The sequence below is a fragment of the Arvicanthis niloticus genome, chromosome 3 (assembly GCF_011762505.2).
Source record: "Arvicanthis niloticus isolate mArvNil1 chromosome 3, mArvNil1.pat.X, whole genome shotgun sequence".
NCBI classification, from domain to species: domain Eukaryota; kingdom Metazoa; phylum Chordata; class Mammalia; order Rodentia; family Muridae; genus Arvicanthis; species Arvicanthis niloticus.
Genome location: NC_047660.1, coordinates 119,246,874 through 119,274,061, shown reverse-complemented (window position 1 = coordinate 119,274,061; position 27,188 = coordinate 119,246,874). Strand labels below are relative to the sequence as shown.

Below are 27,188 nucleotides of genomic sequence, written 5' to 3'. Positions count from 1 at the left end.
AGGAAATTGAGATGGCCAGTTTTCATCTCTCTCAGCTGCTTCTTCCCTGCCCTCCATGCCCACAGCACCCTTTCTTCTTTCCTGTTCCAGAAGGCAAAGCTGTCTGCTCTCCTCTTAGGTGTTGACTCCATTTTCTACTTTCTTACCCATCCGCTTCTCACTTCTGACAACTTTAGTCACTGTTTCTTGATGCTCAGCCTTCTCTGTTGGGTTCTCTACCTCAGCTATATGACCAACACTCAATTTCTAGCCTATACTCCACCCATTCTCCCTCTTTGTATCTAAGTTTTATAGGGAAGGGTTCAGGTATTGCTGTCATTTTCTGAATTTCCATTCCTGTCTTTATCCACAATTCCACAGATGATGAGGTGAGACTATCTTCTTAGAGTCACTAGAAACTTCTTTCTCTTTATTTTATTGCCACCCTTTACTGGATCTGCCTGATTCTGTTGGCTTCTTCGTACTTGGTGAAAAATCATTCTCTAGTACAATAAAAGTAGCAGGAGTCTGATCGCTTTGCTATGTTCCAACAGATCTCTCTATGTCTGTGTTCACTGGCTTCGCTAAAATGCCTGCCTATACAGTAAGGATGTCTAAAAGAATGTGGGTTACTTGAAGTCCAGGAAGCAAGACCACATTCTCATCCCCACACCCACTGGGGGCAAAGTGAATCAGGCTTTTTTTTTTTTTTTTTTTTTTTTTTTTTGGACAATTTAAAGACAGAAACCAAACCAAAGCACACTCGGTCCAGTTGAGAAAAGGGAAAACTCAGAGCCCTCTGACTCCTTCAGAGCACATCCTAACGCTATCTCTGGAAGAGGCTGGTTTTCTGAGCCTTCAGTAAACCTCACTGTAAGCCCCCCAGGTAACCATGGATACAGTCAAGCTGGCAAAAAAGCCTTCAGTTAATGGAGAGTACAAGGGTTTTGCTTGTTTGTTTGTTTGTTTTAGGATGCTGGGGGTCTTTTAGAAAAGACTTGTGAATAAAGGTCCTTCACCTGAGATCCCTTAGCAGGGAACGTTTCTAAGTGGGCACCAATGCCCAGCAAAGCCCTTGAGAAGTGATGGGCTTCATCCTGGGACTAAGGCCTTAACAAAGCAGAAGAAAATACAACCAAGCTAATTCCTCTTTTTTGGAGAGCTGGGATTCTGCGGGGAAACCAATGGGAAAAAAAATAAGGATGTCCCCAGCAGCCTAGGCTACAAACAATAAGGTCTACCTATCTCAGATCAAGAGATCAAGTTCCCAGTCTACCATCCATCTACCTCAGGGCCTCAGTGGAGTAGGAGAAATTCACACTCTAGCTGCAGTAGGGAATTTGCACTTTTTTTTTCTTCTCCAGACCCTAAAGTCTCACATGCTCCTCCCCTCTCACCATTTGAAACTCAGATGAAGAACTGGTGGGAAGCCAAGTCGGCTTCCCCCCCCCCAACACACTATCCTCCAGACAGGCGTCAAGCTGAGCCTCAACTTTGCTGCACTTGGACTCCCTAAGTAGGTGGGTCCTGGAATCCCGGTTACAAAAAGACTGCCCGCGAAATGAGAGTGGGCTTGGGTCCGGGCCAGGGAAGGGGGGTCTGCAGGCAGCGCCCTATTTTCCTAACTCCAAACCTCTGCGGGGGAGGGCAAAGAGAGTTCTGGAGACTGGGACAGGGACTTGGGGGCGAGAGGCAGCAGCACTATGCAGGTCCTTTGACGTAGCCGAACACTCCCACTGCTTAAGAAGAGGCACGCTGGCATCCAGGACGCGGAAGCTGGGGACAGTCACCTCCCTTGGGAGCAGCCTGAGTGCGTCCTCTCCACGCACTCGAGGGATCACGGGCAGGGCAGGTGAGTGCGGAGCGGCGCCCTACCGACCCACAGCAGAGGCGTGGAACAAAGAGGTAAGTGGCACCCTGACCCCGAGGCTATTCCCTGGGAGGACGAAGCAGGAGCGAGAGCAGGTGCCCGGCCCAAATTCGGCCGGCACCGGACTCTCAATGGAGCGCACAAGGGAACTCCTGCGTTAGGGAGCCCACTTCTCCAAAACAGCTCCGAAACAGAGAAGCGTCTTCTTCAGTTAGATTAGCACAAACCCCAGGACACGCCAACTTCAGCACTTCGGACAGTACCCCTCACTTTGTCTTCTAAAAACTTCACTTGGATATTAAAGCTGCAATCCTTGAACAAAGATAATCTTTGGCTGTGACTTTGATATTTCATCCCAATACAATCGTTTCAAGTAACGCCAATGAGAAAATGAAGCAAAACTAAACAATGTTTGAGTGATCTGCTATTTCAAACATGACCCTTAAAGACTAGGTTCTGAAATACTTTTTTAGCAGTGTCTCCATTTGTCCCCCGCTGCTGATCAGAAGAGAAAGAGCCTGTCTTCTGGTGTCATAATTATAAATTCGGATGAGGAAGTGAGTAGCGTGCGTGTCCCTCCAGTTTTTCTTTCTTTGTGCTGAATTGTTTCGGATACTTGGAGAGTAATCAGATGAACTTTTAATGGGGCTGGGGGATGAAAGTTTTTTATAATAGCAAGGATATAATTTCCGATTGTACTTGTTTGGAGAAGCAGCATAAGGATTAGTTAGAGGTGCCGTGTGGTTTTGTTCAGGTGATTTTATTACAATAGACATTGTGAGCCAGTAAAGTCAGAGAGACAAACCTTGAGATTCACTGCAAGCGGAGGGAAATTAGAAAGCATTATATTTATGAAAGCCATATCAGAATTACATAACATCTAGGCTTACAGACTATCTATTAGTTTTACTTTGTCCTCCAGTCTTGAAATGCATTTATCCACAAGTTAAGCATCAGCTGTGTGTTTATTTGTTATAATCTTTTATAAGCCTAACATCTTTTAAAAACTAAAAGGCACTACAAACAGGAAACCATACAAGCAAGGATGAAAATGTTTAGTTTCTAACTGTAGTGTAGTTTTGTGTGAGGAATGACAGAACTTTAATTTTCACACAGTATTCTTTTAGGCTACAGCCCAGGGTATACAGTCCACTTATCATCTCACAAGGAATACATCTTGTCGAGACTTCTTAGCCTTGCTCTCTTGGTCGTGCACAACCAGGATGAAGAATGAGTTATCTAGGGAGAATGAAGCTTGTAGCAGGGGAAGAAGGATGTGTCTCTTCCTAATTAGTAATGTGGTACATTTTTTCTCCTGGGACTGAGATTCTCAGGGGTACACTCATTTCTCTTACTGAGTGAAAAACAAGCCTGGACTGATGTGTTTCCATGTGTACAGTTGCAGGACCATGGCTGATCCTGGGAACAGAAGCAGGAGCCACTGCCCCCTGAGTCTCACCTGCTCCCTGTTCATTGTGGGAATGTGCTATGTGTCTCCTGTTTTCTGTCAAAGTCAGACAGACCTGCTGACTCTTAGCCGAGCTGATCCTCAGTGCTGGGAGTCCTCCTCAATGCTCCTCTTGGAGATGCGGAAGCCTCGTGTTTCTAACACGGTCTCTGGCTTTTGGGATTTTATGATCTACCTGAAGTCATCTGAGAACTTGAAGCATGGGGCACTGTTTTGGGATCTGGCCCAACTCTTCTGGGACATTTATGTAGACTGTGTCCTCTCCAGGAACCACGGTTTAGGAAGGAGGGAATTGGCTGGAGAAGAAGAGAAAGTCTCAAAAGTGCTGCCGAGGCATTTGGGGATTAAACAAGGTGCATAATCCTGACTTGTTGAATCTGTCTATCAAGTGTGAATGTGCTAATGTGTGAAGAAGAGGGAAGGGGACTGAGGGGAAGCCAATGTCTCACAGAGTTCTTTAAAGGAGTGAAGGTCGAGAGGGCTCAAATAACAGAATAGTTGTTCATATCAACAGTGTATTCATTATAGAACTTTACATGAAAATGAAAGGTCATTAGGAAGAGAAAGAAGGAAAGAGAGAGAGTAGGAAAGAGAGAAAAAAGAAAGAAAGAGAGAGAGAGAGAAAAGAGAAAAAGAAAGAGAGAGTAGGAAAGAAAGAAGAAAAGAAGGAAGGAAGGAAAGAAGGAAAAAAGAAAAAAAGGAAGGAAGGAAAGAAGGAAAAAAGAAAGAAAGGAAGGAAGGAAGGAAGGAAAGAAGAAGAAAAGAGGCCCAATGTAAAAATTGCAATGTAAAGGTGTAAAGCTTGTCCTAAAATGAAGACAATTTGTATTGCTAACTCGAACAGTAACTTGGTGTTTCCCTGGTGTGAGACTAATAAGACATGAATAGGAGCTGAGGGTGGAGAAATGTTTGCAGCATGGGAATTCTCGCCCCCTTTAAAGAAAAAAAAAAAAAAAAAAAACCACTGCTTTTATGCAAATGAAGGAGTATCTTGAGAAATATTTAATGGATGATGTCAAGAGCAAAAATATCAACTAGCCTATATTTACACTTTGTTGTTGTTTGAATGAATCATAAATAAGTAATTAACTTCTAGTTAGTTATTAGTTTTTAATAAGTTGTGCAATGGCCTTTTTTCACTGCAGTGAATACTACATAGTAATTTAAATCTAGTCTTTTCTAGAGGTCTAGCAGAAATGTCCCATATATAAAATCAGAGTGTGAGGGAGTAAGTTATGAGAGACACCTGTGCCCTAGTCATACAGTTTTCCATTTTCTTGGGTGTCCTTTCCGTCAATTCTTTCCCAAATCTAGAGCAAGGGCCATTTAGGAGCAGTTAGAATTATTTATGCACTGGTGGAAAATCAAGGCGTAACTAATTTTCACTAGTGAATATTTAATCATGAGCATTGTTATATGTCTCTATGATGATTCAATTGAAAAAAAAATCTGTCAATAACTGTTCCACAGCTAAGATTTTTCAGAACACTTCTAAAATACATAGTTTGCCCTATCCTCAGTGCCTAAAAATCTCTCACAATTTGCTAAGCCAAGAAACCGGATAGTTCTCTACTAATATTTATATAAGAAGGCATAACAATAATATCAGCATTGACTAATAACAACCATATATTTTCTTCTTCTGAAGCCTCCTGCTGATGATTTGTAAAGCTTCATTCAGTCCTATCAGAGGGAGCTGCTGTACTTGAGATAACACCATGTTTGTGTTTTTAAATCCTGAATTCGCTTTCCACAGTTATAAGAAGTGTCTCCAGAGTAGATGAAGGAAATATTATTGTGTTCAGCTGAACATGAAAAGGATTACCCCTCCGAAACTTCTGAAAGTCACTTTCTGCTCTTCACCAGAGACCTGAGGTGACCTCAGCTACTCTGCAAACTTTAGGAGAAGTTGATTTGCAAATGGTTCAGTAGTTAAAGCTAACATTTCCCTTTATTAAAGTTATTTTAATGTTTTGCACAAGCAATTGTCTGAAGATCAGGAAATGAGCTTTTCCGTTTGGTTGGTCTAACCACAGTAAGATAGAGTCTTGGGTCAAGGAGATACATGCTGGGAAGTTAAATAGTTACAGGAACACTGTGGTTTCCTTTCAAGAAGCCTCATTTATTCTCAAGTGCTCCAGGCGGGCTCTGCATGTACCAGGGTGGATCCTCTAGTTGGTTTTGCTTTTGTTCCAGGGGATGGAGAGCTATAAAGTTGGAATGAAGGTGAAGTTGAAGACGTGTTTGTCCCCATAGTTCTCAGGGAAATCATAGACTAGGGCAAAAAGATATAGCTAAAATTACTGCATGCGTAATATGCCAAAGGGCTCTTGTTCCTATGACTTTAAAATAAATTACTTTAAAGCCACTTATGGAATCTTCCTATGAATCATGCTTGGCTAAAATATGTGACCCATGAGATGCTGGTTATAGCGTATCACGTTTGTTAATTTTGCATCAACAAATGTAAAAACAAGAGATGTCAAATCAATATGGAACCCAGGAAAGTTAATTCAGATAAGTTCTTACTCTTTTCATCAGGAAAGATGTTGATGGATCACAAAGTCTCTTCTCATTCTTCATTTGTTTGAATGCTCTGAGATTCTATGAGAGGCCCTAACTCTGGAGACACTAGGAAAGCTTTACCCCAAGAACAGGTGACTGAGCTGAATGGTGACCAGGACACCATGGCTCTTTATAACAGTAATAAGCAAGAGCGGAACAAGTCAAACGTGAGAGCTCTAGAAATTCTAAGGGCTCCAATGACATCATGAGAGAAGAGTCTAAAGATTACTTTTGATCTAGAAAGAACTGACTAATAGCTGAATCCTGATGCCTTTTTAGGAAGCTCTAAATGTGACCCATATATCAGGTTTAACCTTAAATACTGATGGGGTTCTGAAAAGAGGAGGTCCAGAGTTTGAGAAGAGATAGATGGGAAGATGAAGAGAAGAGGAGGAGAGATAGGAGAGGGGGAAGACAGAGATTAATTGATCGGATGGTTGGTTGATTGTTGATTGACTTAGGGCAGCGCAATGTTAACTTCCAAAGAGGAAGTAGCAGAGTCCTAAAGCACTAAAGAATTCTCAGAAAATAAAAAGATTTTATGTATAAAAATATCATCTGTGTAAAAGTGATACCCTCTCCCTACAGCAGGTTTTGCTTTGCCAGGACATGGGGGTGGGGGGGTTGGGGGTGGAATCTGCATTCCTGGAGTGGACAGTTTATATGTTCTAGAAACATTGTGAGTTTGGAAGTTATTTTGTCGTGAGAAAAGTTAAAATTTAGGTTTATAATCTGATGACATTTGGGATAAGTATCTAACAAATGTTTATAGTTCTTATTTTTTAGACAGAAAACACTGCCTCCACCGTATGAACAGATGATTTTCCTCTTTGCTGAAGTTTTCTAAGCCATATATACTCTACAAGCATCCATCTGTAACTCAATTGTCAGCAAGTGTCAAGAAGTGCAGCCAATGCTGTGGTATAAGACTCTTCATCCCAACATTATTTACCAAAAATAGAGAGATAATCCATATGTCCACAACAGAGAAATAGTTAAACAATATTATTTATAAAAAAAAAATGTGGAAATAGTACATATGATCCCAATAGGGTAAGAGTGAACAAGTCACAGAGTAAGCGTGGAATGAGGCTAGCATTGCCTCTAGAAAGTTATGTTCTTGGTGGTTTAAAATGTTTGATTTAGATTTCGATAGTAAACATGATAAAAAAGACTCTTTAAATCTTAAAAATCACATGCTATTTTAATTTACAAATATTATAAATAATAATAATTTGTTTTACTTAGGTTACATAAATAAAATTCACTAGACAGAAAGTATTATAAATACAAGTTTACATGTGTGTTCTAACTGCATATAGAATTGTGATGGTGGCATAGCAAAAATGTCAATTCTTTCTTTTAAGCAGAACAACAAACCTAAATGCAATGCAGAGACCTTACATAGTTCCTTTTCTCCATTTCCAGGTACATATTCTCAGCTCCTTAGAACCCTTTTCTTAAAGAAGAAAGAATTGATTGAAGACTTGACAAGCATGCAAACACAAAGGCGGGGCTCTAGGTTCACTGGAAAAAAGAAACTGGAAGTAAAGAGAAAGTAAGGCTACTTTCAGAGCTAACTGGAGCCTTGGAATTAAATAAAAGAATATTTTCCTATTAATCATTTATGTATTTTAAGCGGTGTGAATGTCCAAAGATGAATACCATGTTAAATTCTGTAAGAATCCTATTTTCAGCATCTTGGTTGTTAGCTGGTTTCTTCTCATGATAATGACTGGATGACCACTCACTGTCTACAGGAGCTAAAGAACTCCCAAAGATGACTGGGGATGAGGGCTTTGTCTCTTTACAGTATGGTACTTTGTCTGGGAAGGCCTGGCAATGCTGATGAGCTAGACGGCCACACATTTAGCTAGCATAAGCTACACAAATCACAAGCCATTAACTGCTGCATTGCTTATGAAGCCAGTGTGGAAGGACTGTACGCATGAATGAGATTGCTGACGGTCTGCGATTCGCAACCTCATCTGAGAGAATAGTCTTGAATATGGAATGAAGAAAAACACCACAGGGGAATAAAACATTCATCTAATGAAAACAAAATTAATAAAAGCTTTGGCTCCCAACTGATGTTATTGGATTCTCTTTATTTGAATCTTTAATATTAGCACGAACCGTGGCCCAACTCTCATAAGGTAGCATAATTATCTTTCAATTATGTATTTGCTGTTTGATTAAATATTAAAGCTCTATAAGTCGTTATACTTTGCACTGAAAAGCAAAATAAAATGAAAGTGAACAAGATACAAGAAAAACCTGTCGATAGTTTTTCCCCCTGAAAAAATGATCAGCCTGCATGAGATTTGTCCGAGCAGAGCCCAGCCAATCAATGCATGGGAGATCTAGTCATGACACTCTATTTTACTTTAAATTAGCCCCATGTTTGTAATCCTTCCATTAAAGCACATGCTTGACAAAAACTTTGAATTTTAGTTATATTAGCAATTAGCCTCAAGAAACGTTTCACTGAAGTTTGGGCCCATCTTATAAGTGGAAAAGTTGTCTAAAGGGTATCAGAAGATGCAGTTTCATTGGGGGATTAGCTGGGACCTAACAACATGGGATGGAACCCTAAAGGAGCTGGTGGGGGAGGCGAAGGAGACCACAGCCTTAGGCTTTGATTGACTGGGGGAATGAGAACGTTAACAAGCTAGCACTCCAACTACTTTTCTATACAGGCTCACACTTGGCCTCCATCCTGTTTTTTAGTCTAAGGTGTTTCATCAAATTCTTTGAATCTTTTTGAATAATTATTACTTTTTACAAGCCACCAAAGGGACACAATTCTTCTTCTGTTCCTCCCCTGTCGCTGTACTCCATATAGGAACTACAAGTTTTCATTTTCCCATAAAGGGTCAGGACATGAATGTCACTGGTGCTGTGGGCCGCCCTCTGCCTGTTTCCATAATGATGTCTGTCTAGGTAGAACAGGAAGAAAACAAGCAAGATTTGGGCACAGGGTTCGAATGCAGCGTGGAGGGCTAGCTGAAGAACTGTGGGAACCATTTACCCTTTTGTGCTGTTAGAAGCTAATGGGTATTCAAAATAGCAGGGCTGCAGTCCAATGAAATGTGGGAGTGGACATTTAAGTCTATATAACTTTTGGGTGTCACAGATTTTTTTCTTTTGTCATTTTCAGCCATTTTTTTTTTTTTAAATACATCCATCTTTATCTTATAGCCAGTTCAGAAAATACAGTGGGCAACTATAACGAGCTAACCTACACTGAGGCGAGCTGCCTATCAAGCTCACCTTGGCTCTGGAATGATGCAAGAAGGAAAGTGATTATATTAAGTGACATTGAAAAGGAAAACAATGCAAACATTGGGATTAGATTGAAGAGAAACAACACAGTCCTAAACATGCCCAAATCTACTTCACTTTGCAGGCAGTCCTAGGAGTGATTGATCAGTCTTTCTGTAGCTCAGCTTGAAGACCAAAGCATTGGAATCTTGTCAATGTTTATTGAGAGAAATGAGTGATTAGTGACTGAAGTATAGATTCAGGCACAGGGTTCGAACGCAGCGGGAAGGGCCAGATGAAAGACTGGAAGTCATTTGCCCTCTTTGTGTCTTCAGAAGATAAAGACTCCTAAGTCTGTTATGAGAATTAAATACAGAAAGCACATAAAATGCTTAGAGATAAATTGTGCTAATGGCAAAACGATGTGAGATATTATCCTAGATAACAATATAAACATCAATGGTAGCAATTCAACCCAAGGGGAAAGGACCCATGTAAGTGCTTTGGTAAAAGTCATCCGATATGGGGATTATAGAAAGAGACACATTTTTTAAATGTGTTTGCGCTACTTATTGATTTAGATATGACTGTAAGGAATGGTACAGAGACACTGATGTACAATACAGGTTGTCCAGTTTCCCTCAATAGGAATATCTTTCATAACTATACTACAATCTCCCAACTAGAAAACGGGCACTGGCACAATCCAGATTTTAAACAGATTTCACATGTACTCAAATGTGTGTGTTTGTGTGTGAGTGTGTGTGTGTGTGTGTGTGTGTGTGTGTGTGTGTCGGTCTTTTCTAAACCTATTGTTTAACAGAAACATCAGATAGAGAACTGGGTCATCAATTCAGGATTACAAATGACATTGGAAGGTCATTGTTTACATTCATATAGATCACACAATTGAGTAATACCACAAATATGGAGAGTGGCTCACTGATGGAGACTCAACCACCAGGATTTTACCTGCTGCCATGTGCTCTCCTTTACCTCCTCTGCCTTCTTCACCCTCAAAGTTTTATTCTATATAGAGGAACTAAGAGAGCTGAGTAGGGAAGTTAAAGAAAATAAACAAAACATAAGTCCAGACTCTCCACATAAACCACTTAGAGATACAATGAAGGCTTGCTTCTTTAAAATTCAGATTTTGAATGAAGGTTTTGCCATCACACCGAGGGGCCTTTGAGTCTGGATTCCTTTTCACTCTAAGATGGGCAAGGTGATTTGATCCACAAGGGCAGAGAAGGCCCTGCACACCTGCTCGGCTCTACCATACAGCTCCATGTCCACCAAAGGCTGCGGACCTGAAACCAGCATAGAGAGAAGGCCTTTAGGAAAATAAGCATGTTGGGTTCTAAAGATCTATGTGGCTACAGCTCTGGCTCACAGAGAGGAATCAGATCCCATCTCCAATTCATTCCTGGGATGCTGCCCTTTCCCTCAACAGAGAAGATAACCAGTACTTAACTCACTCTGGTGTGTGCTACAGTTCCATCCCAGCTGCTAGAATGAATCTGGGGAACTGGATAGCCTACTCCAGAGGGCTGTCATAGAAATGTCATTATACCACAAGAGTGGGTCCAGCCCATGAATCTGCATCTGAATATCTAGGTGACTCTAGAGTGGCTGACTGGGGAGAACATGGCTATATTCTGAGACCACCTCCCTGCAGCTAACAGTAGAGACCCCATCAGAAAGCCATGACTAGTCAAATGCAGAGAATACAATTGTGAGGAGCCCAGCCTAATGGATACTTGATATAATACAACTTTTATACACAAGGCTCAAGGAACGTCAAAGAAAAGAAAGATTGTAAGAGACAGAGGACCAGGACATTTGCCGTGCAATAGTGTCTTCTATATATGACAGGAAAGTTGCAAGCATGAAATCACAATATGACTGCCTTGTTTAAGACCTGAACAAGAGCAGCAGCAGCTAAAATGCTAATGTGAATGGGGGAATCTCATGGGACCCCACCCCTAGATGAAGAGCTACAAGCAATTAATGACTACTGACTGAGCGAGGGACAGTCTTCCCCAGGAGTGAGCCCCTAACTGGTTATCAAATACGAACCGGTCAATCCTAAAAATCATACACATATAGCAAAACTATATGGACTTAGTGAGCTGTATGTATACATTCATTTGTGTCATATGTAGTAACAATAATTAAAGAAAAAGAGGCCATAAATCTGAGAGTAGAGGCTGGAGGCGGGTATGGAAAGAGTCAGAGAGATGAGACAAATTAATTTTAAAAAAGGTTTTAGTGTCCCCCCACGATCTGTTGTAGTAGGAATTGGTTGCAAAACTAACAGAACTTGGCAGCTGCTGTTTAAAATTTTGATGTGGATAATCTTTAAAACAAGGACTTTTATTTTTAAGAAATCTGTTCTTATTTACATTTAAACATCCCCTAACATGTTGAAGAAGTAAAGACACATATGTGCAGATAATTTTTAAAAATAAAATATTCTAAACTGTTAAGAAGGGTTATTTGTAAGAAGCAGTGTGAGTGGTGGCCATGCTAATGAACTCATTTTTTAGAAAAGTCCTGTATTTGGCATTTTAATTTACAGTCAACATGTAACATGACAAGAGCATAGAATGAAGACTCAGAAAATCCTTCTGATAGTGTCATGGCTATATTGCAGCTATATCTGCACTATTTCCTGAGGGATACAAGATGTTATCTCCAGAATGGTTAAACAATTTTAATTTAAGATTATATTTATTGAATTGTTGATGTATTTAGTTGTCTGTGTATATGTGTATGCACACATGCATCAGTATGTGCACATATGTGTGAGTATGTAAACACATGTATATGTACATACATGTGAGTATGTGAACACGTGTGTATGTGAATGCATGTGTATGTGCATGCATGTATGAGTATGTACATGCATGTACGAGTATGTGCATGCATGTGTGAGTATGTGCATGCATGTGTGAGTATGTATATGCATGTGTGAGTATATGCATGCATGTGTGAGTATGTATATGCATGTGTGAGTATATGCATGCATGTGTGAGTATGTGCATGCATGTGTGAGTATATGCATGCATATGTGAGTATGTACCTCAGCACATGTGAAGGTCAGTGGACAACTTGTAGAATTCAGTTCTCTCCTTCCACCATCTAGGCTCCAGGGATGGGATTCAGGTCATAAGTCTAGGTGGCAAGCTTGTTGACCTGATGAACCATCTCTTCCACACCCCCAAATAAAAACTTTAAATAGAATGATTCAGAAACAGGACAGCAGTATCCACCTCATACATAAGAGTTTTTCTTCTTGTTGCTCTTGTAAGCTAAAGATATGACCCAAGAATCTAGTCCTCTCCTTGATCTATACTTATAACACATACACACACACTACACATTACACACAGTCACACACATGTGCACGCATACCCACACATGCACACACTTATGCACATGTACACATATACAATGTGTGAACATGTATGTACACACAACCATGCATGCACACACACACATGGACCAAATAACTGGTTGTGTACTTACGTAAAAATGTGTGTGTGTGTGTGTGTGTGTATGTGTGTATGAGTAAGTAATATAGCAAATAGATTAGAAACTGATAGTCTAGAGGAAATCACAATACCCAAACTATTTAGTCAAACATAATTTAAATCAGGACTGTACTAGAAGGCTATCAAAATGGTAGATGTAGAAACTAGAAACTATTGAATCATCTGGTCTGTGGTTATTCTGGAATAAATACTGAAATACTGAGCCCCTGTCCTTCTGACTGCATTTAAGCAAACCAAGTGGAGAAACACCGCATTTCAGTACAGTGGTATTCTATATTCATCTTTAGCATATTTGTTTTCACCAAGTGGCTTTTGGGCTATAATCGTTTTGTCTAGGTAGTGTTATTTTTCTTTGAATATTTTGAATGCATCAGACAGTTTCTCTTTAGCTTGAGACATGTGTTTATGGTGTTATGATCATCACTTTTGCCAGGTTCATAGTTTTCCTTTGTATTTGACTTCTGATGATTTGATTATAATGTGTCTTGTCTTGTGGTGGGCTCCTTTGAGTTCTTTTTGGGGTTTTCAGGGCCTTGTTGTTGTGGCACTTCATTGTCTTTCCAATACTTGATGTTTGGAACCATTGTTTCTTTGGTTATGCTTTCTGGTCCTCTATTCTGCACCTAGAATGTATATAACAGGTACAGTGGCCTGCTCGACTGCATCCCACACCCCTCTTGAGCTTTCTCTGCTGTACACTTTCCTTATCCGACTAACTTCTTTGACCTTACTGATTCTCTGTCCAGCTTGATTTGTTTTCCATTGAATGCTCCCACTGTAAATTTTCTTTTCTTTTTGAATTTCAAATTTTCTGTGTAATTCAATACACTTTATTCTTTGTTAAAATTTCATTCATCGATCGCCTGATCTCATTAACCCTCTTATTAGCGATTTACAAATATTTTAAGTTGTTTTAGGCTATCATACAAAGTGAAGGGTTTCATTAGGAATTTCTATATATGTGGCATTAAACTTTGTTGCTATTCATTCTGCTTCTCTGCTTCCTTTCCTTTGCCGCTCTCCACCCTGGACCACTCCCACTGGCTGGTCCCTTTTCTTGCCTCAGATAGTGCCCCCTCTCCTCACATGAGTTCCATTATCTGGTGATCATTTTGATTTCTCTGTTAGGTTACTGATATATTTCTCCTTTTTGAGGGTCCATTTCTGTAGCTCTGTCTTGTTGCTTTGACTGGACCAGGTTTCTCATCTTCTTCCTCTCCATCCTAGTAACCACACAGCCAAAATAAAACAAACTAACCAAACAAAGACACAAAAAAACCCCACAACTTCTACTCTTCATTCAGTTTCATGAAGCTCTTTCTGTGTTATCATGGGAAAGCCCCCTGTAACAGGTTCATAATGTTTTTTAGGAACTTCTCAAATTTTCCTATTAGTCGGAGCTTATGTTTTTGTTGTTAGAAACCCTCGGGTATGTAAAATGTAAAGCTAGTTTCTTTCAATCTTGCACTACAGACTTTTTTTAAGGTCCCTACCACTGTCACCATCACAACTAACAATAATAAAAGTCGTGCTCACACTGCCAATGAAGGAATCTTAATCATTAAACTGAGACTATAATTGGAAGCAGATGATATTTGGGTACTTCAAATTGTTTTAAAAATTAGATAATTCTAGTTGCATATTATGTATTATAATGTCATTTGAACTTAGAAATACTCCCAACTTTCATGATTTCCCTTTTTTAAATGATTTCTCCTTTATACATCAATGCTTGTGTAAACACATATGAATAAATTTATATGAGAGATCTTGATATTTCTTAAATATGCATCAATCCTTTATCCTTAATTATTCAGCCAGATCTTAGAAGAGTTACAGTGTTGAAATGTACATAGTTACAGTTACTTATTCAACCCAATCATAGAAGAGTTACAGTGTTGAATTGTGCGTAGTTACATAGTTACACAGTCAAACTGATTTTTTTTTTTTTCAGAGCAAGAATGTGGGATTGGTGTTTTATTCAGCCCGGTGTTTTGTACTGCGTGTGAGGAAGGAGCAGCCTTGGCAAGTGCTGCCTTGTTGCCTTACTGCCTCTTTGCTTTCCAGGCTCACCTTCCTGCTCCAGCCCCACAGCTTCTTTCTTCCCTGAACACAACTGAGACAGACAGTGGCAAGTGGAGGGCCAAGCAGATGAGCGAGAGGAAAAAGGATTTACCAGATGTGTGTGGGTGTGGAACTCCACTCTCAAATGGAAAGAAATAACAAATGAGATAATAAAACCAGAGGTTATACAGTTTTTTTCCTTTTATCATAAGAATATTAAAAAACTTCTTCAAATCTAATTTGTTTTTTAAAAGTTTTAACCTAACTCATTTGCTACTAACTTTCAACATTCAGAATTTAAAGGTTTGGAGACCTCCTTCTATATAAAACTCTCTCCCACCCCTGCCTGTCTCTGTTTCTCCCTACCTCCTTCCTTCCCTCCTTCCCCCCCCCCTCCATTTCAATTAAACTCCCATGGTCTCTGGAAATCTCATTATCTTAGATATTGATACTGAATGATTCTATTCAGCTAATATAAATAGTGTCCTCAAAATGATCACCACATTTTCTATTTCAATGACCTTAAGCTTCAAAGTAATATAAAGGTCATCTTCATTTACAAAATGTGGTACTTTCTTAACAAAACTGTCATCTACAAAGGCCATCAACTCCTGGGCTAATTGCCATACTAGATGAATTTAGTGACCCTCTGTCAGGGCAAATTTTAGACTATTACATGCCAGTAGTAGGTATTTCTAACTTTTAATAACGATTCTGTTTTTAAAAGAACAGTAAAGCAATGAGAACCTTTTTGCTGTTATCTGGTGCTTCTATTAAAAACATGGAAATAAAAACAAGTGGCCAAAAACTTAATTTAGCTCAATTTAATTTAGTTGCATTTTCCACATGTTCATGGGTGTGGTTATCATACATCTGGCTCTATTTGACTTAAGTGTAATGTTGGCATAAGTCTGTATAGAGAATGTATAAGTTATGGAGGATATTTTTATATAATCCATACTACCAATGATGAGATGGAGCTTGAAAAAAAGATTATATCCACACCAGACTGAAATTTGCATACCATGCCTAGGGCCTGAGTTGACACCCCCCCCCCATCACTATATCAGGCGGCAAATCACACATCTGTAATCCTATCCCTGGGCAAATAGATGATAGAGAACCAGAAGTGCAAGGTTATCTTTCAATACATAGCAAGTTTTAGGTCAGTCTGGGCTAAATAAGACTCTGTCTCAAAACAAACAAGTAAGCAAACAACCCTTTAGAAATACTTGAGTGGGGGGATACACAATGAGAAATGCTAGCCATGCAGCTAGCACATGTCTTCATGCCCCATGTCCACACATCCTCATGCCCCATGTGCACACATCCTCATGTGCACACATCTTCATGTCCACACATCCGCATACCCCATGTCCACACATCCTCATGTCCACACATCCTCATGTCCACACATCCTCATGTCTCTTGTGCACACATCCTCAGGCTCCATGTACACACATCCTCATGCCTCGTGTGCACACATCCTCATGCCTCATGTACACACATCCTCATGCATCATGTTTAAGTGAAACAAAGATAACTAATATAGAAAAAAAAGATAATAAATTTAAATCTTAAAAAATTTAACACTTTGAGGGGAGGTTTGAGGTGGTTGATCAGTGAGTAAAGTTACTTACTACACAAGCAAGAAGACCTTAGTTCAGATCCCTAGCACCCACATACAAATCTGGCCATGGTGCCACAGAGTTTTAAGCCTAGCAGAGGGGAGGCATAGGCCTAGCTAGCACTTGTTGGACACCAGCCTACCTCCAAGTTCAGTGAGAAAACCTGCCTTGAGGGAATAAATAACTAGTGATGGAGTAAGATACTGATGGTCCTTTTTGGCCTCCGTGAGTGTCTGCAGGTGTGCCTACCACTAACATACCACATGCATATATTTCACACACATAAGAAAATTAGTATTTTTTGAATCATAAGTATATTTATATAATAATGCACATTTCCTGTAAAAGCATCTCAAAGGTTCTAATGTGAGTGGAAACAGGTGACATTTTGAGAATTGAAAGTACTTTCTAAAAGCTTAGAAAATTCTAATTGCATATTACACATTATCATATTATGTAAATTTAGTAATGCATTTACTCTTTTATGATTTTCTTCTAAATTTTACAATTTTCTTTTAATAGTATAATAGTGGTAAATACATATAAACATAGTTATATATGCAGACCTTGATAAAGTCATTTAAATATGCATTAACCTTTTACCCCTAGATATGAAATTGGACAAATATTAAGATATTAAAATACAGACACACTATGAGGAATCTAAAGTAGACACTGTAGCAACTGCATTTGTGAGGGCTGACCCAATAAAAAAAGTTTATAATTCTGCAGCTTTCATCAGCTTACTGGAAAATGGAAGTAAAACAAAAAACAAGGTAAAGATGTCACAAACTAAAATCCTTTCAATAAAGCCCAGTAGGTCAGTGACATTTTCCTGAGAAGGTGTAGTGGATGTTGACTTTGTTTTGAATACTCATCGCTATCCCAAAGATGCTTAGGCAGAACCATAGCATGGGATTTTGTGTTGGTTTAAAAGGCATAAAAAGTTCACATACTGTCTTTGTCCTAGGCCCCTGACATCTCTGAGAATTCATTTCCTTTTATATTATGACTGTGACTTCAAATCTTTTTACTATACTACTTTTTGTTGCATTGACTAGACTGTACCAAGTTCTGTATATAGTTGACAGTGTCATGTGCCTAGGCTATAGCTCTGTAACTGTCATAGGCTGAATTGTGACCCTCAAAGCCTCAAGTTTATAAAGCTTTAATCCCAGAACCTCAGAATATGACAATATTTAGAGATGGGGACTTTAAAAAGATAATTACAAAACTAAATAATGGACTCAGTGGTGTGTGTGTGTGTGTGTGTGTGTGTGTGTGTGTGTAAGACAATTAAGTTAAAATAATGTAACTGGGGTAGCCTTATTTAAATACGACTGATAGATGTAAACACAAACAGACTGAAACTATGTAGACATAGGTGGAAGATGAAGGAAAGAGACCTCAGAAGAAGCCAGTGCCGATGACACCTTGAGTTCTGGCTTGCGGCCTCCAGGACAGAGGAAAATTATCCTCTGACCCCGTCTTGTCTCCTGTACTGACCCTCCCTTTACCTCTCACCCCTCTTTCCTTTCTTTTCTTTTACTCTTTTTCCATGTCTTTTTTTCTAATTCTTCTTTACTCATTTTTTGTTCCTTTTGTTTACATTCCCTACTCTGTTGCTGTGTGGTACCTATAGACAGCATAACTGTGTTGAGAAGACCTCTTCCAGTACAGACACACAGACACCATTTCCCTCTCCTACAAGTCTCCAGATCTTACAAATTTTCTATTGAGAAACTGTTAACCACAGTATATATATGTATATATATCATATATACATATATATACACATATATTATATATACATATATATATGTGTATATATATTGTTTTATATATATATATATATTATATATAATATATATATATATTCTAAATAGAAAGAAGATAGTGTGGCTAAAAAACAGAGTCTTAGTAGAGTACCGAAATCCTTCATAACTTAGCAATGAGTTATGGCTGACAATGTACAACTTAGAACAAAGAACTGCATGGTATTGGTACAGAGACAGGCAGGAAGATCAATGGAATAGAATTGAAGATCAGAAATGAACCCACACACCTATGGTCACTTGATCTTTGACAAAAGAGCTAAAACTGTCCAGTGGAAAAAGGATAGCACTTTCAACAAATGGTGCTGGTTCAACTGGAGGTCAGCATGTAGAAGAATACAAATTGATCAATACTTACCTCATTGTACAAAGCTTAAGTCCAAGTGGATAAAAGACCTTCAAATAAAACCAGAAACACTGAAACTAATAGAAAAGAAGGTGGTGAAGAACCTTGAATACTTGGGCACAGCGGAAAAGTTCCTGAACAGAACACCAATGGCTTATGCTCCAAGATCAAGAATTGACAAATGGGACCTCATAAAATTGCAAAGCTTCTGTAAGGTAAAGGACACTGTCAGTAGGACAAAATGGTAACCAACAGATTTGGAAAAGATCTTTACCAATCCTACATCCGATAGAGGGCTAATGTCAAATATATACAAAGAACTCAAGAAATTAGACTCTAGACAACCAAATAACCCTATTTCAAAATGGGGTACAGAGCTAGACAAAGAATTCTCAACTGAGGAAACTCAAATGGCAGAGAATCACGTAAAGAAATGCTTAAAATCCTTAGTCATCAGGGAAATGCAAATCAAAACAACCCTGAGATTCCACCTCACACCAGTCAGAATGGCTAAGATCAAAAACTCAGGTGATAGCAGATGCTGGTGAGGACGTGGAGAAAGAGGAACACTCCTCCATTGTTGGTGGGATTGTAAGCTGGTACAACCACTCTGAAAATCAGTCTGGTGGTTCCTCAGAAAACTGGACATAGCATTACCTGAGGACCCAGCTATACCACTCCTGGGCATATACCCAGAAGATGCTCTAACATATAACAAGGACATATGTTCCACTATGTTCATAGCAGCCTTATTTATAATAGCCAGAAGCTATAAATAACCCAGATGTCCTTCAACAGAGGAAAGAATATAGAAAATGTGGTACATTTACACAATGGAGTATTACTCGGCTATTAAAAACAATGAATTCGTGAAATTCTTAGGCAAATGGATGGAACTAGAAAATAACATCCTGGGTGAGGTTACCCAATCACAAAAGAACACACATGATACCCACTCACTGATAATTAGATATTAGCCCAAAAGCTAGCAATACCCAAGATTCAACTCACAGACTACATGAAGCTCATGAAGAAGGAAGACCAAAGTGTGGGTGCTTTGGTTCTTCTTAGAAGGAGTAACAAAATACTCATGGGAGCAAATATGGAGACAAAGTGTGGGACAGAATCTGAAGGAGGGGGCCTTCTGGAGACTGTTCCACCTGGGTATTCATCCCATGTGCAGTCACAAAAGGTAGAGGTTGATGTGGATGCCAGGAAGTGCATGCTGACAGGAGCCTGATATAGCTGTCTCCTTAGAGGTCTGCCAGAACCTGACATATACAGAGGCAGATGCTCATAGCTAACCATTGAACTGATCATGGGGTTCCCAATGGAGGAGTTAGAGAGAAGACTGAAGGAGCTGTAAGGGTTTGTGGCCCCATGGGGACAGCAACAATACCAACCAACCAGAGCTCTCAGGGTCTAAACCACCAGCCTGGGAGTATGTAGGGAGGGACCCATGGCTCCAACTGTATGTGTAGGGGAGGATGGCCTTGTCGGGCATAGGTGGGAGAGGAGATCCTTGGGCCCATGAAGGCTGTATGCCCCAGTGTGGGGAAATTCGAGGGTGTGGAGGTGGGAGTGGGTAGGTGGGTGGGGTCATATTATCACAGAAGCAGGAGGAAGATGGATGGGATAAGGGGTTTCTGGGTGAGGGGAAATGGGGAAAGGGGATAACATCTGAAATGCAAATAAAATATCCAGTTAAAAACAAAACAAGACAAACAAAAAGAACAGAGAAACCATATTCTAACACTCTAAGACAGGAGAATTTTTGTCCTTGTTTTAAAATGGTGGCATTGGGCTGCTCAGGTATAAATGATTTAAGATTACTAACAACACTTTCAAAACAGTAAAAATTTATGATGTGCTAGATGCTATTGTAATGTCTCAAATGACAGATAGCCTTTAGTGTTCATGGTGATCTTATGAATTACCCAATGCCAGGGACTGAATCCAAAGCCTGGGTAATATTATGAAGGTTGGCATTTTAACAAGCAGCCTGGGTTCCTGATCAACACCCTCTTTATGGCTCTGAAAACCTTACCTGACCAGGACTCCTTAAGGAGAGGTAGACTTCTATGAATTCAAGGCTAGTGTGGTCTACACATAGGAAGTTCCAGGCCAACCAGGACTACATCCCAAGACCCTGTCTCAAAAAACAAACAAACAAACAAACAAACAAACAAAAAAAAGCAAACAAACACAATGAAACAACTTAAACAACAAAACTCAAAGTGCACCTTACCTGTTGACGAGTCTAAGTCAAAGGCACCCAGGAGTCTGGGCAAGAGTGTTTGTAGCTCCTCATCCTGCAGGTTGTTTCTCTTCTCACTGAACCAGTCTATCGCTCTCCCTGCTGAAGGTGTTTTAGCAGGGTTGTTCACCTCAGTAGGAGGAATCTGGAGACTGTCCTGCAGTTCCTCCTGGTGTGCAGATGGGGAGCTATAGACTTTCCTCAACATCTTTTGTGGGTGACTCTGTTTCCTGGTGCTTTGCAAAATGATCTCTGGGGATTCAGAGCCTGGTAAAGCTTTCCCTGAACTTGCCTGGCATTTGTGCTTTCTGTCCACCTGGGCAGAGGTAGGAAGAGGCTCCCATTCTAGACCATCTCTAGTGACACTCTCGATGCAGGAAGACTCAGTTCCTTCCCAGAAGCCATCTTCTGGTAAAGAATAGACAATCTTGGATACTGTGGTTTGAGGAGAAGAAGAAGGATGGAATGGCGGCAACAGTGCCTGGGTAAAGAAAACCTTCTTTAGGAAGAAATAACTTACTTTCCCCACAAATGCATTACAGTTCAACATCCCGATACGTTGGTGACATGGTTTGTTTTTGTTTGGTCGGTTGATTTTGTTGTTTGCTTCCCACTCTTGATATTTCAATAATTTTATTTTATGCTGTTACTCCAATACAAATTTAAAGGTGTGTAAGACTGGGCCTTGCTCAGGTTGTAAAATGTTTCAAGAACAACCCCAAGAAATTTGGAAAGACATCTAAGTCTGAGTATGTCTAGCTCTAAAGGTGTCACAAGGGATTTCTAAAAACATACACTCATGGTGATTGACAGGCACAAATTATTACAGTAAAACATGATCGTAATGAAAAGCCTCAGAAGTGTGTTCTAATGGACTTCATGAGAAGCTGGAGGCTCAAGATTCTAGGACTGTGTTCCACTGTTTTCAAGTTTGGGCCCAGGGTCCTCAGGAACCTAGAGAAGAATGTCAGTGTTCACCATAAATGTTGGAAAATGCCAAAAGGATTGATGAAGAACAAGGCCGTGTTAATTGTATACCTATTGTGTGATAGGTCCAGGGTGTGTGGTAATTAAATGGAGTTTCCAGAATTGGGAAACAATGTGTGGTGAAGGAATTTGGTAATATATAAATAAAACTGGAAGTATATGAGAATGTAAGTTCAGAAATTAAAGCTGGACTTCAACAACAACAGAAAGCCTACATATTCATGGACACTGAGCAAATCTCTACTCAATGATCACTGGGTCGGGAAAGAAATTAAAGAATTTCTAGAATTCAATGAAAATGATGAAACAGCATATAGAAATTTATGGGACACAATGAAAGCAGTGCTAAGAGGAAAGTTCACAGCACTAAGTGCCCTCATAAAGAAACTGAGGATTTCTCAGACTAATGAGTTAGAAGTACACCTGAAGGCTCTAAGAAAAAAGAACCAAATGTACCCAGGAGGAGTAGATGACAGGAAATGATCAAATTCAGGGCTGAAATCAATCAATTAAAAACAAAGAGAACAATACAAAGAATCAACAAAACTAAGAGCTGGTTCTTTGAGAAAATCAACAAGATAGACAAATCCTTTGCCAAACTAACTAAAACGAAGAGAGACAACACCCAAATGAACAAAATCAAGAACGAAAAGAGAGACACTGTGGAAATTCCAAGAGTCATTAGGTCTTAATTCAAAAGGCTGTTCTCCACAAAATTGGAAAATCTAAATGAAATGAATGATTTTCTAGACAGATATCAATTACCAAAGCTAAATCAATATAAGGTAAACCATTTGAACAGACCTTTAACCCCTAAGGAAATAGAAGCATCCATTAAAAATCTCCAAAGAAAAAAATAAAAAAGCCCTGGGCCAGATGGTTTTAGTGCAGAATTCTACCAGTCATTAGAAGAAGAGCTAATGCCAATACTCCTCAAACTATCCCACAAAATAGAAACAGAAGTAACACTGCCAAACTCATTCTATGAGGTCATAGTCACCCTGATACCTAAACCACAATACGACTCAACCAAAAAAGAGAATTTCAGACCAATATCCCTTATGAACATTGATGCAAAAAAACTCAATAAAATACTAGCAAACTGAATCCAAAAACACATGAAAGAAGTCATCCACCATGATCAAGCAGGCTTCTTCCCAGGGATGCAGGGTTGGTTTAATATGCAAAAATCCATCAATGTCATCCACCATATAAACAAATTGAAAGAAAAAAATCATCTCATTAGATGCCAAAAAAGCATTTCATAAAATCTAACACCCTTTCCTTGGAGAGAACAGGGATATAAGGGGAATACTTAAACACAATAAAGGCATTATACAGCAAGCCAATAACCAGCATCAAATTAAATGGACAGAAACTTAAAGACTCATCTATATGGCTCCTAGGCATATACCCAAAAGATGTTCCACTATACTACAAGGATATGTGCTCCACTATGTTCATAGCAGCTTTATTCGTAATAGCCAGAAATAGGAAGCAACCCAGATGTCTCTCAACTGAAGAACAGATACAGAAAATGTGGTACATTTACACCGTGGAATACTATTCAGCTATTAAAAACAAGGACATCATGAATTTAGCAGGCAAATGGATGGAACCAGAAAATATCCTGAGTGAGGTAACCCAGGCTCAAATGACATACATGGTATGTACTAACTCATAAGTGTGTATTAGCCAAAAAGTTCAGAATACCCATGACACACCCCACAAAACCAAAGAAGTTAAACAAGAAAGAAGGCACAAGTGAGAATGCTTGAATCCCCCTTAGAAGGGGGAACAAAATTGTCATGGGAGGCAGAGGGAAGGAAGGACCTGCGTGAGAGAGGAGAGGGTGAGGGAAATGGGGGGCGGGCAGAGCCAGGTGTGGGGAGAGACAGAAGAGAAGCCCAGAGGGCCAGGAGAATGAATGGAAATATGCAGCTGCCAAAGGTGGGTGTTAGCAGGTAGGTTTCTATGAAGTCCCAGAGACCCAGGATGATGAAGGCTCCCAGGAGTCAATAGGGGTGACCTTAACCAAAATGCCCAACACTGGGGATATGGAATCTGAAGAGACCAGTTCCAGTAGCCAGACAGGACCTGCAGTGGAGGGATGGGGACATTAACCCACCTACAAAACTTTTGATCTAAAATTGGTCCCATCTAAAAGAAATGCAGGGACAAAAATGAAGCAGAGACTGAGGGAATGGTCAACCACTGATTGTCCATTTTGAGACCCATCTCACGGGCAAGCACCAATTTCTCACACTATTAATGATGCTATGTTGTGCTTGTAGAGGGCTGCCTGGCGTAGCAGCCTTCTGAGAGGCTATCCTCACAGATGACTGAAACCAATGCAGATTCCCACAGACAAACATTGGACAGAGGTCAGGGACCCCTGTGGAAGAGTTAGGGGAAGAACTGAAGGCCCTTAAGTAGTTGGCAACACCACAGGAAGACCAACAGTGTCAACTAACCTGGATGCCTGTGAGTGCCCAGAGAATGAGCAAGCAACGGAAGAGCATACAGGGGCTGGTCTGAGGCCTCCGGTGCATATGTAGCAGAGGACTGCCTTGTCTGGCCTCAGTGGGACAGGATGTGCCTAATCCTACAGAGACTTGATGCACCATGGTGGGGGGATATCTAGGGAGGGCTACCCTCTCAGAGGGAAAGGAGGGGATTGGGGGAGGAACTGTACCAGGGGGTACCAGGAGCAGGGGAGCATTAGTGATGTAAATAAATAAAAAGTAGACAGCTTAACTTAATATCTGCTGGTATAGCAAAAGTTTCAAATTTTCTTAATAATCTGTCTTTTCGATGTTGTATGTATTGAAATGGAAAGCACCGTATAATATTTCAGATGCATCCTGAAACACAGCCGTTGCCTCCCCTGCCGAGGAAAGACTGACGGATTGTGTTAGACTGGAACATTAGGCAATAATTTTCTGAGGGAAAAGAAAGAAAGTGAACGTGACACTGCAGAGAAAATTATTAACTTTGTGGTCATTTATAACAGTCAAGATTTTAAGCGATAATTAAAATTTTAGAAAGCTTGTATCTGCCACAGGCGAGCTGGATAGCTTTTCAATTCTTAAATGTTTTTCTGACAACAACTGGTGAAACTGGATGTGAGACTTTTTTTCTTATCTTTCTTTCTCTACAAAAAAAAAAAAAAAATGTGTAATGAAATTGGCAAGCTCCAGGAGGCTCAGCATAGCTCAGTGAGTGAATATTCACCACGTGACCAATATATATTACAAAATGAAACATAGATAGTTCCACTCAGAGAGCAGCTAGAACACTGGGATTTTAATAAAGTCGAGTATGAAACAAACACAATTTTAGATTTCATAATGCACCTGCCTTTTCAAAAACAATTGCTTTTTATGTTTGATGGTGTATCAGTGAATAATACCTTAGTTATGTGAAAGGCTACAGCAAGAGTTCGTTCTTTCTTCTTCTTCTTTTTAACTGCACCTTTATGCAAGACTGGATTTCTTCACACACTTTAAGTAAACCTATCCTAATAGATTGATTACAGCGAGGAAAGTTCAGCTCTCATTAAGTCCCTAATTATAGAGGTTTAACAAAGTACACAAATCGTTGACACTCTTCCAGGCTCTAAAAACACCCAGTTATTGCTTGAAAATATTATAATGTAACAGTTTATCAATTTCATATCTCAGTTAATGAATATGTTTTTGAAACACTTCTCTGTCTTTGTTGTTGTTATTGACAGGATAAAATAGCAACAGGTATAACTCACAGAGATAAAGCATCCTAGGGAAGCCCTCCACACCTCTTAACAATGTACAAAGGGATCCAGAGGCCAAATGCTATAGGAAGCACTTTACTCTCTCGTTTTCTCTGTGTAGCAAGACTGCAGTCTGGAAGAGTGTACAGCATGGTGGGTAGAAACGGGAGCAGATTTGGGAAGATGGAGGGGAGAGGATAGGAAGAGGCTGGTCCAAGTAATGTGTGAGACTAGGAAGCAGCCCTTCTTTGGCCGGGTAAGGGGATACTTGAGGTTAGACTTTCAGGTAGTCCAGGGGGACAGTAGCGCTCACATTTGTACCTGTAGGTCTCGTCTCATCTGTTGTAGCTTGGTCCATAGGTTATCTTGGTTGGTTGTGAGCTCCCGAATCTTCATTGCAAATCTGCAGTTCTGCTCTTCCTGTAAGGCGTATGTGCCTTGCAATTTGTGCTTGTATCTGCGTAACTGTTTTCTAAGGAGCCTGAAGAGAAAACAGGTTTGTGTGAGAGTGGAGTATGACACCTACAGTCCAGTGAGAGCTTCGCAGGTCCGCCTTTGCCTTGACTACCATGTCACTCCATCAAAACCCCTTGCTGCTCGGTCTCTGTGGGCTGATACCCTTTGTGTTCATTACATATGCCTTTCAACTAAATATCCCACCGGCTTCAACCAGCTTTAGAGAACTCACCAGGCCTGTTGGATTACTTTTGACAACATGGTTTAGCACCGACTTACAATCACATATTGTCCTTATTCATTATTGTGTCTAGAAATACCCCATTTGTAAAGGCAATTCGCTTAGCGTGAAGACTACAGAGAAGGCAGGCAGTTCACGAATCACAGATCTGTTAGCTTATAATCTCCCCTCGAGTCTTTTGCCCCTTGAGGTTATTGCTTCAGTCACCTCCTTGCAATCTATGCTAACACATTACACTTTCAATAAGGCTTTGCTTGGCTTCCCCATTTCCTTCCTACAAGGCAGAACTCCAGCCTCCTCCCTGGCACTGTCTAGATGCTTTTCTTCTTGATTTTTATGTATCGTTTTCCTCGATGTCCAATTACTCAGGTTTTTATCTAGTCTCCAGCCCTAATTTCTGAGCTTACACACTCATATACTTCTGGTTTTATTTATACATTACCAAATTCCTTCACCACACAGTGTTTCCCAATTCTGGAAACTTCATTTTATCACTGCATACCCTGGACCGATCACACAATAGGTATACAATTAACACGGCCTTGTTCTTCATCAGTCCTTTTGGCATTTTACCAACATTGACAGTGAACAGTGACATTCTTCCATATCAGAGCCTTTGAAACTCCTAAGTGTCATGATGCCTGGAAAAGGTCTTGAAATAAAGTCTGAGGCCCCACACAAAGCAGGTGTCTCCAAAGAGTCACCTTTAAACCTCTAGTCACAAGGAAGCCTGATCCAAAAATCCAAGCATTTTACATGGTGGGTTTTTCAGAACAGAGTCAGTCCAGGGGTTGTATAACACAGAAGGCAGCATTCTCAGAGGTATGTAGACAGGCTGTCAATACCACAGTGTTGTGTTTCACTAATCATGACAATATCTTTTTTTTGTCAGATGTAGTCCAAACCAGGCATCCTTTGCT

The 27,188-nt window shown here is 40.0% G+C and overlaps 2 protein-coding genes across 3 annotated transcripts in view; one reads left to right on the top strand and one right to left on the bottom strand.

The window, feature by feature from the left end:
- Positions 1-1,763: 1,763 nt before the first annotated feature.
- On the top strand, positions 1,764-7,969 carry Fam237a (family with sequence similarity 237 member A). 2 transcript variants are annotated; one of them, XM_034497173.2, is made up of 3 exons: positions 1,764-1,884; positions 3,249-3,670; positions 7,311-7,969. In XM_034497173.2, exons 2-3 carry the CDS (start codon positions 3,259-3,261, stop codon positions 7,442-7,444), a joined length of 546 nt encoding a protein of 181 aa, XP_034353064.1. In that variant the 5' UTR covers positions 1,764-1,884; positions 3,249-3,258; the 3' UTR covers positions 7,445-7,969. The 2 variants fall into 2 exon arrangements, with proteins under 2 accessions (XP_034353064.1, XP_076787914.1); XM_076931799.1 differs by lacking the exon at positions 1,764-1,884 and adding an exon at positions 1,919-2,406.
- Positions 7,970-27,188, bottom strand: part of Dytn (dystrotelin) — a 60,374-nt gene continuing 41,155 nt past the window's right edge. The window contains exons 12-14 of the mRNA XM_034497070.2: positions 25,893-26,052; positions 20,825-21,314; positions 7,970-10,456 (exon numbers count right to left, since the gene is read on the bottom strand). Coding sequence (XP_034352961.1) covers positions 10,353-10,456; positions 20,825-21,314; positions 25,893-26,052 — 754 coding nt within the window. The 3' untranslated portion in view covers positions 7,970-10,352. The remainder of the gene's footprint in view (positions 10,457-20,824; positions 21,315-25,892; positions 26,053-27,188) is intronic.

Bases quoted from the DNA above. Each gene is read 5' to 3' on its own strand.
- Fam237a (XM_076931799.1), top strand. The intron at 3,671-7,310 runs GTGCATAATCCT...CTCCATTTCCAG, and splicing joins GCATTTGGGGATTAAACAAG to GTACATATTCTCAGCTCCTT.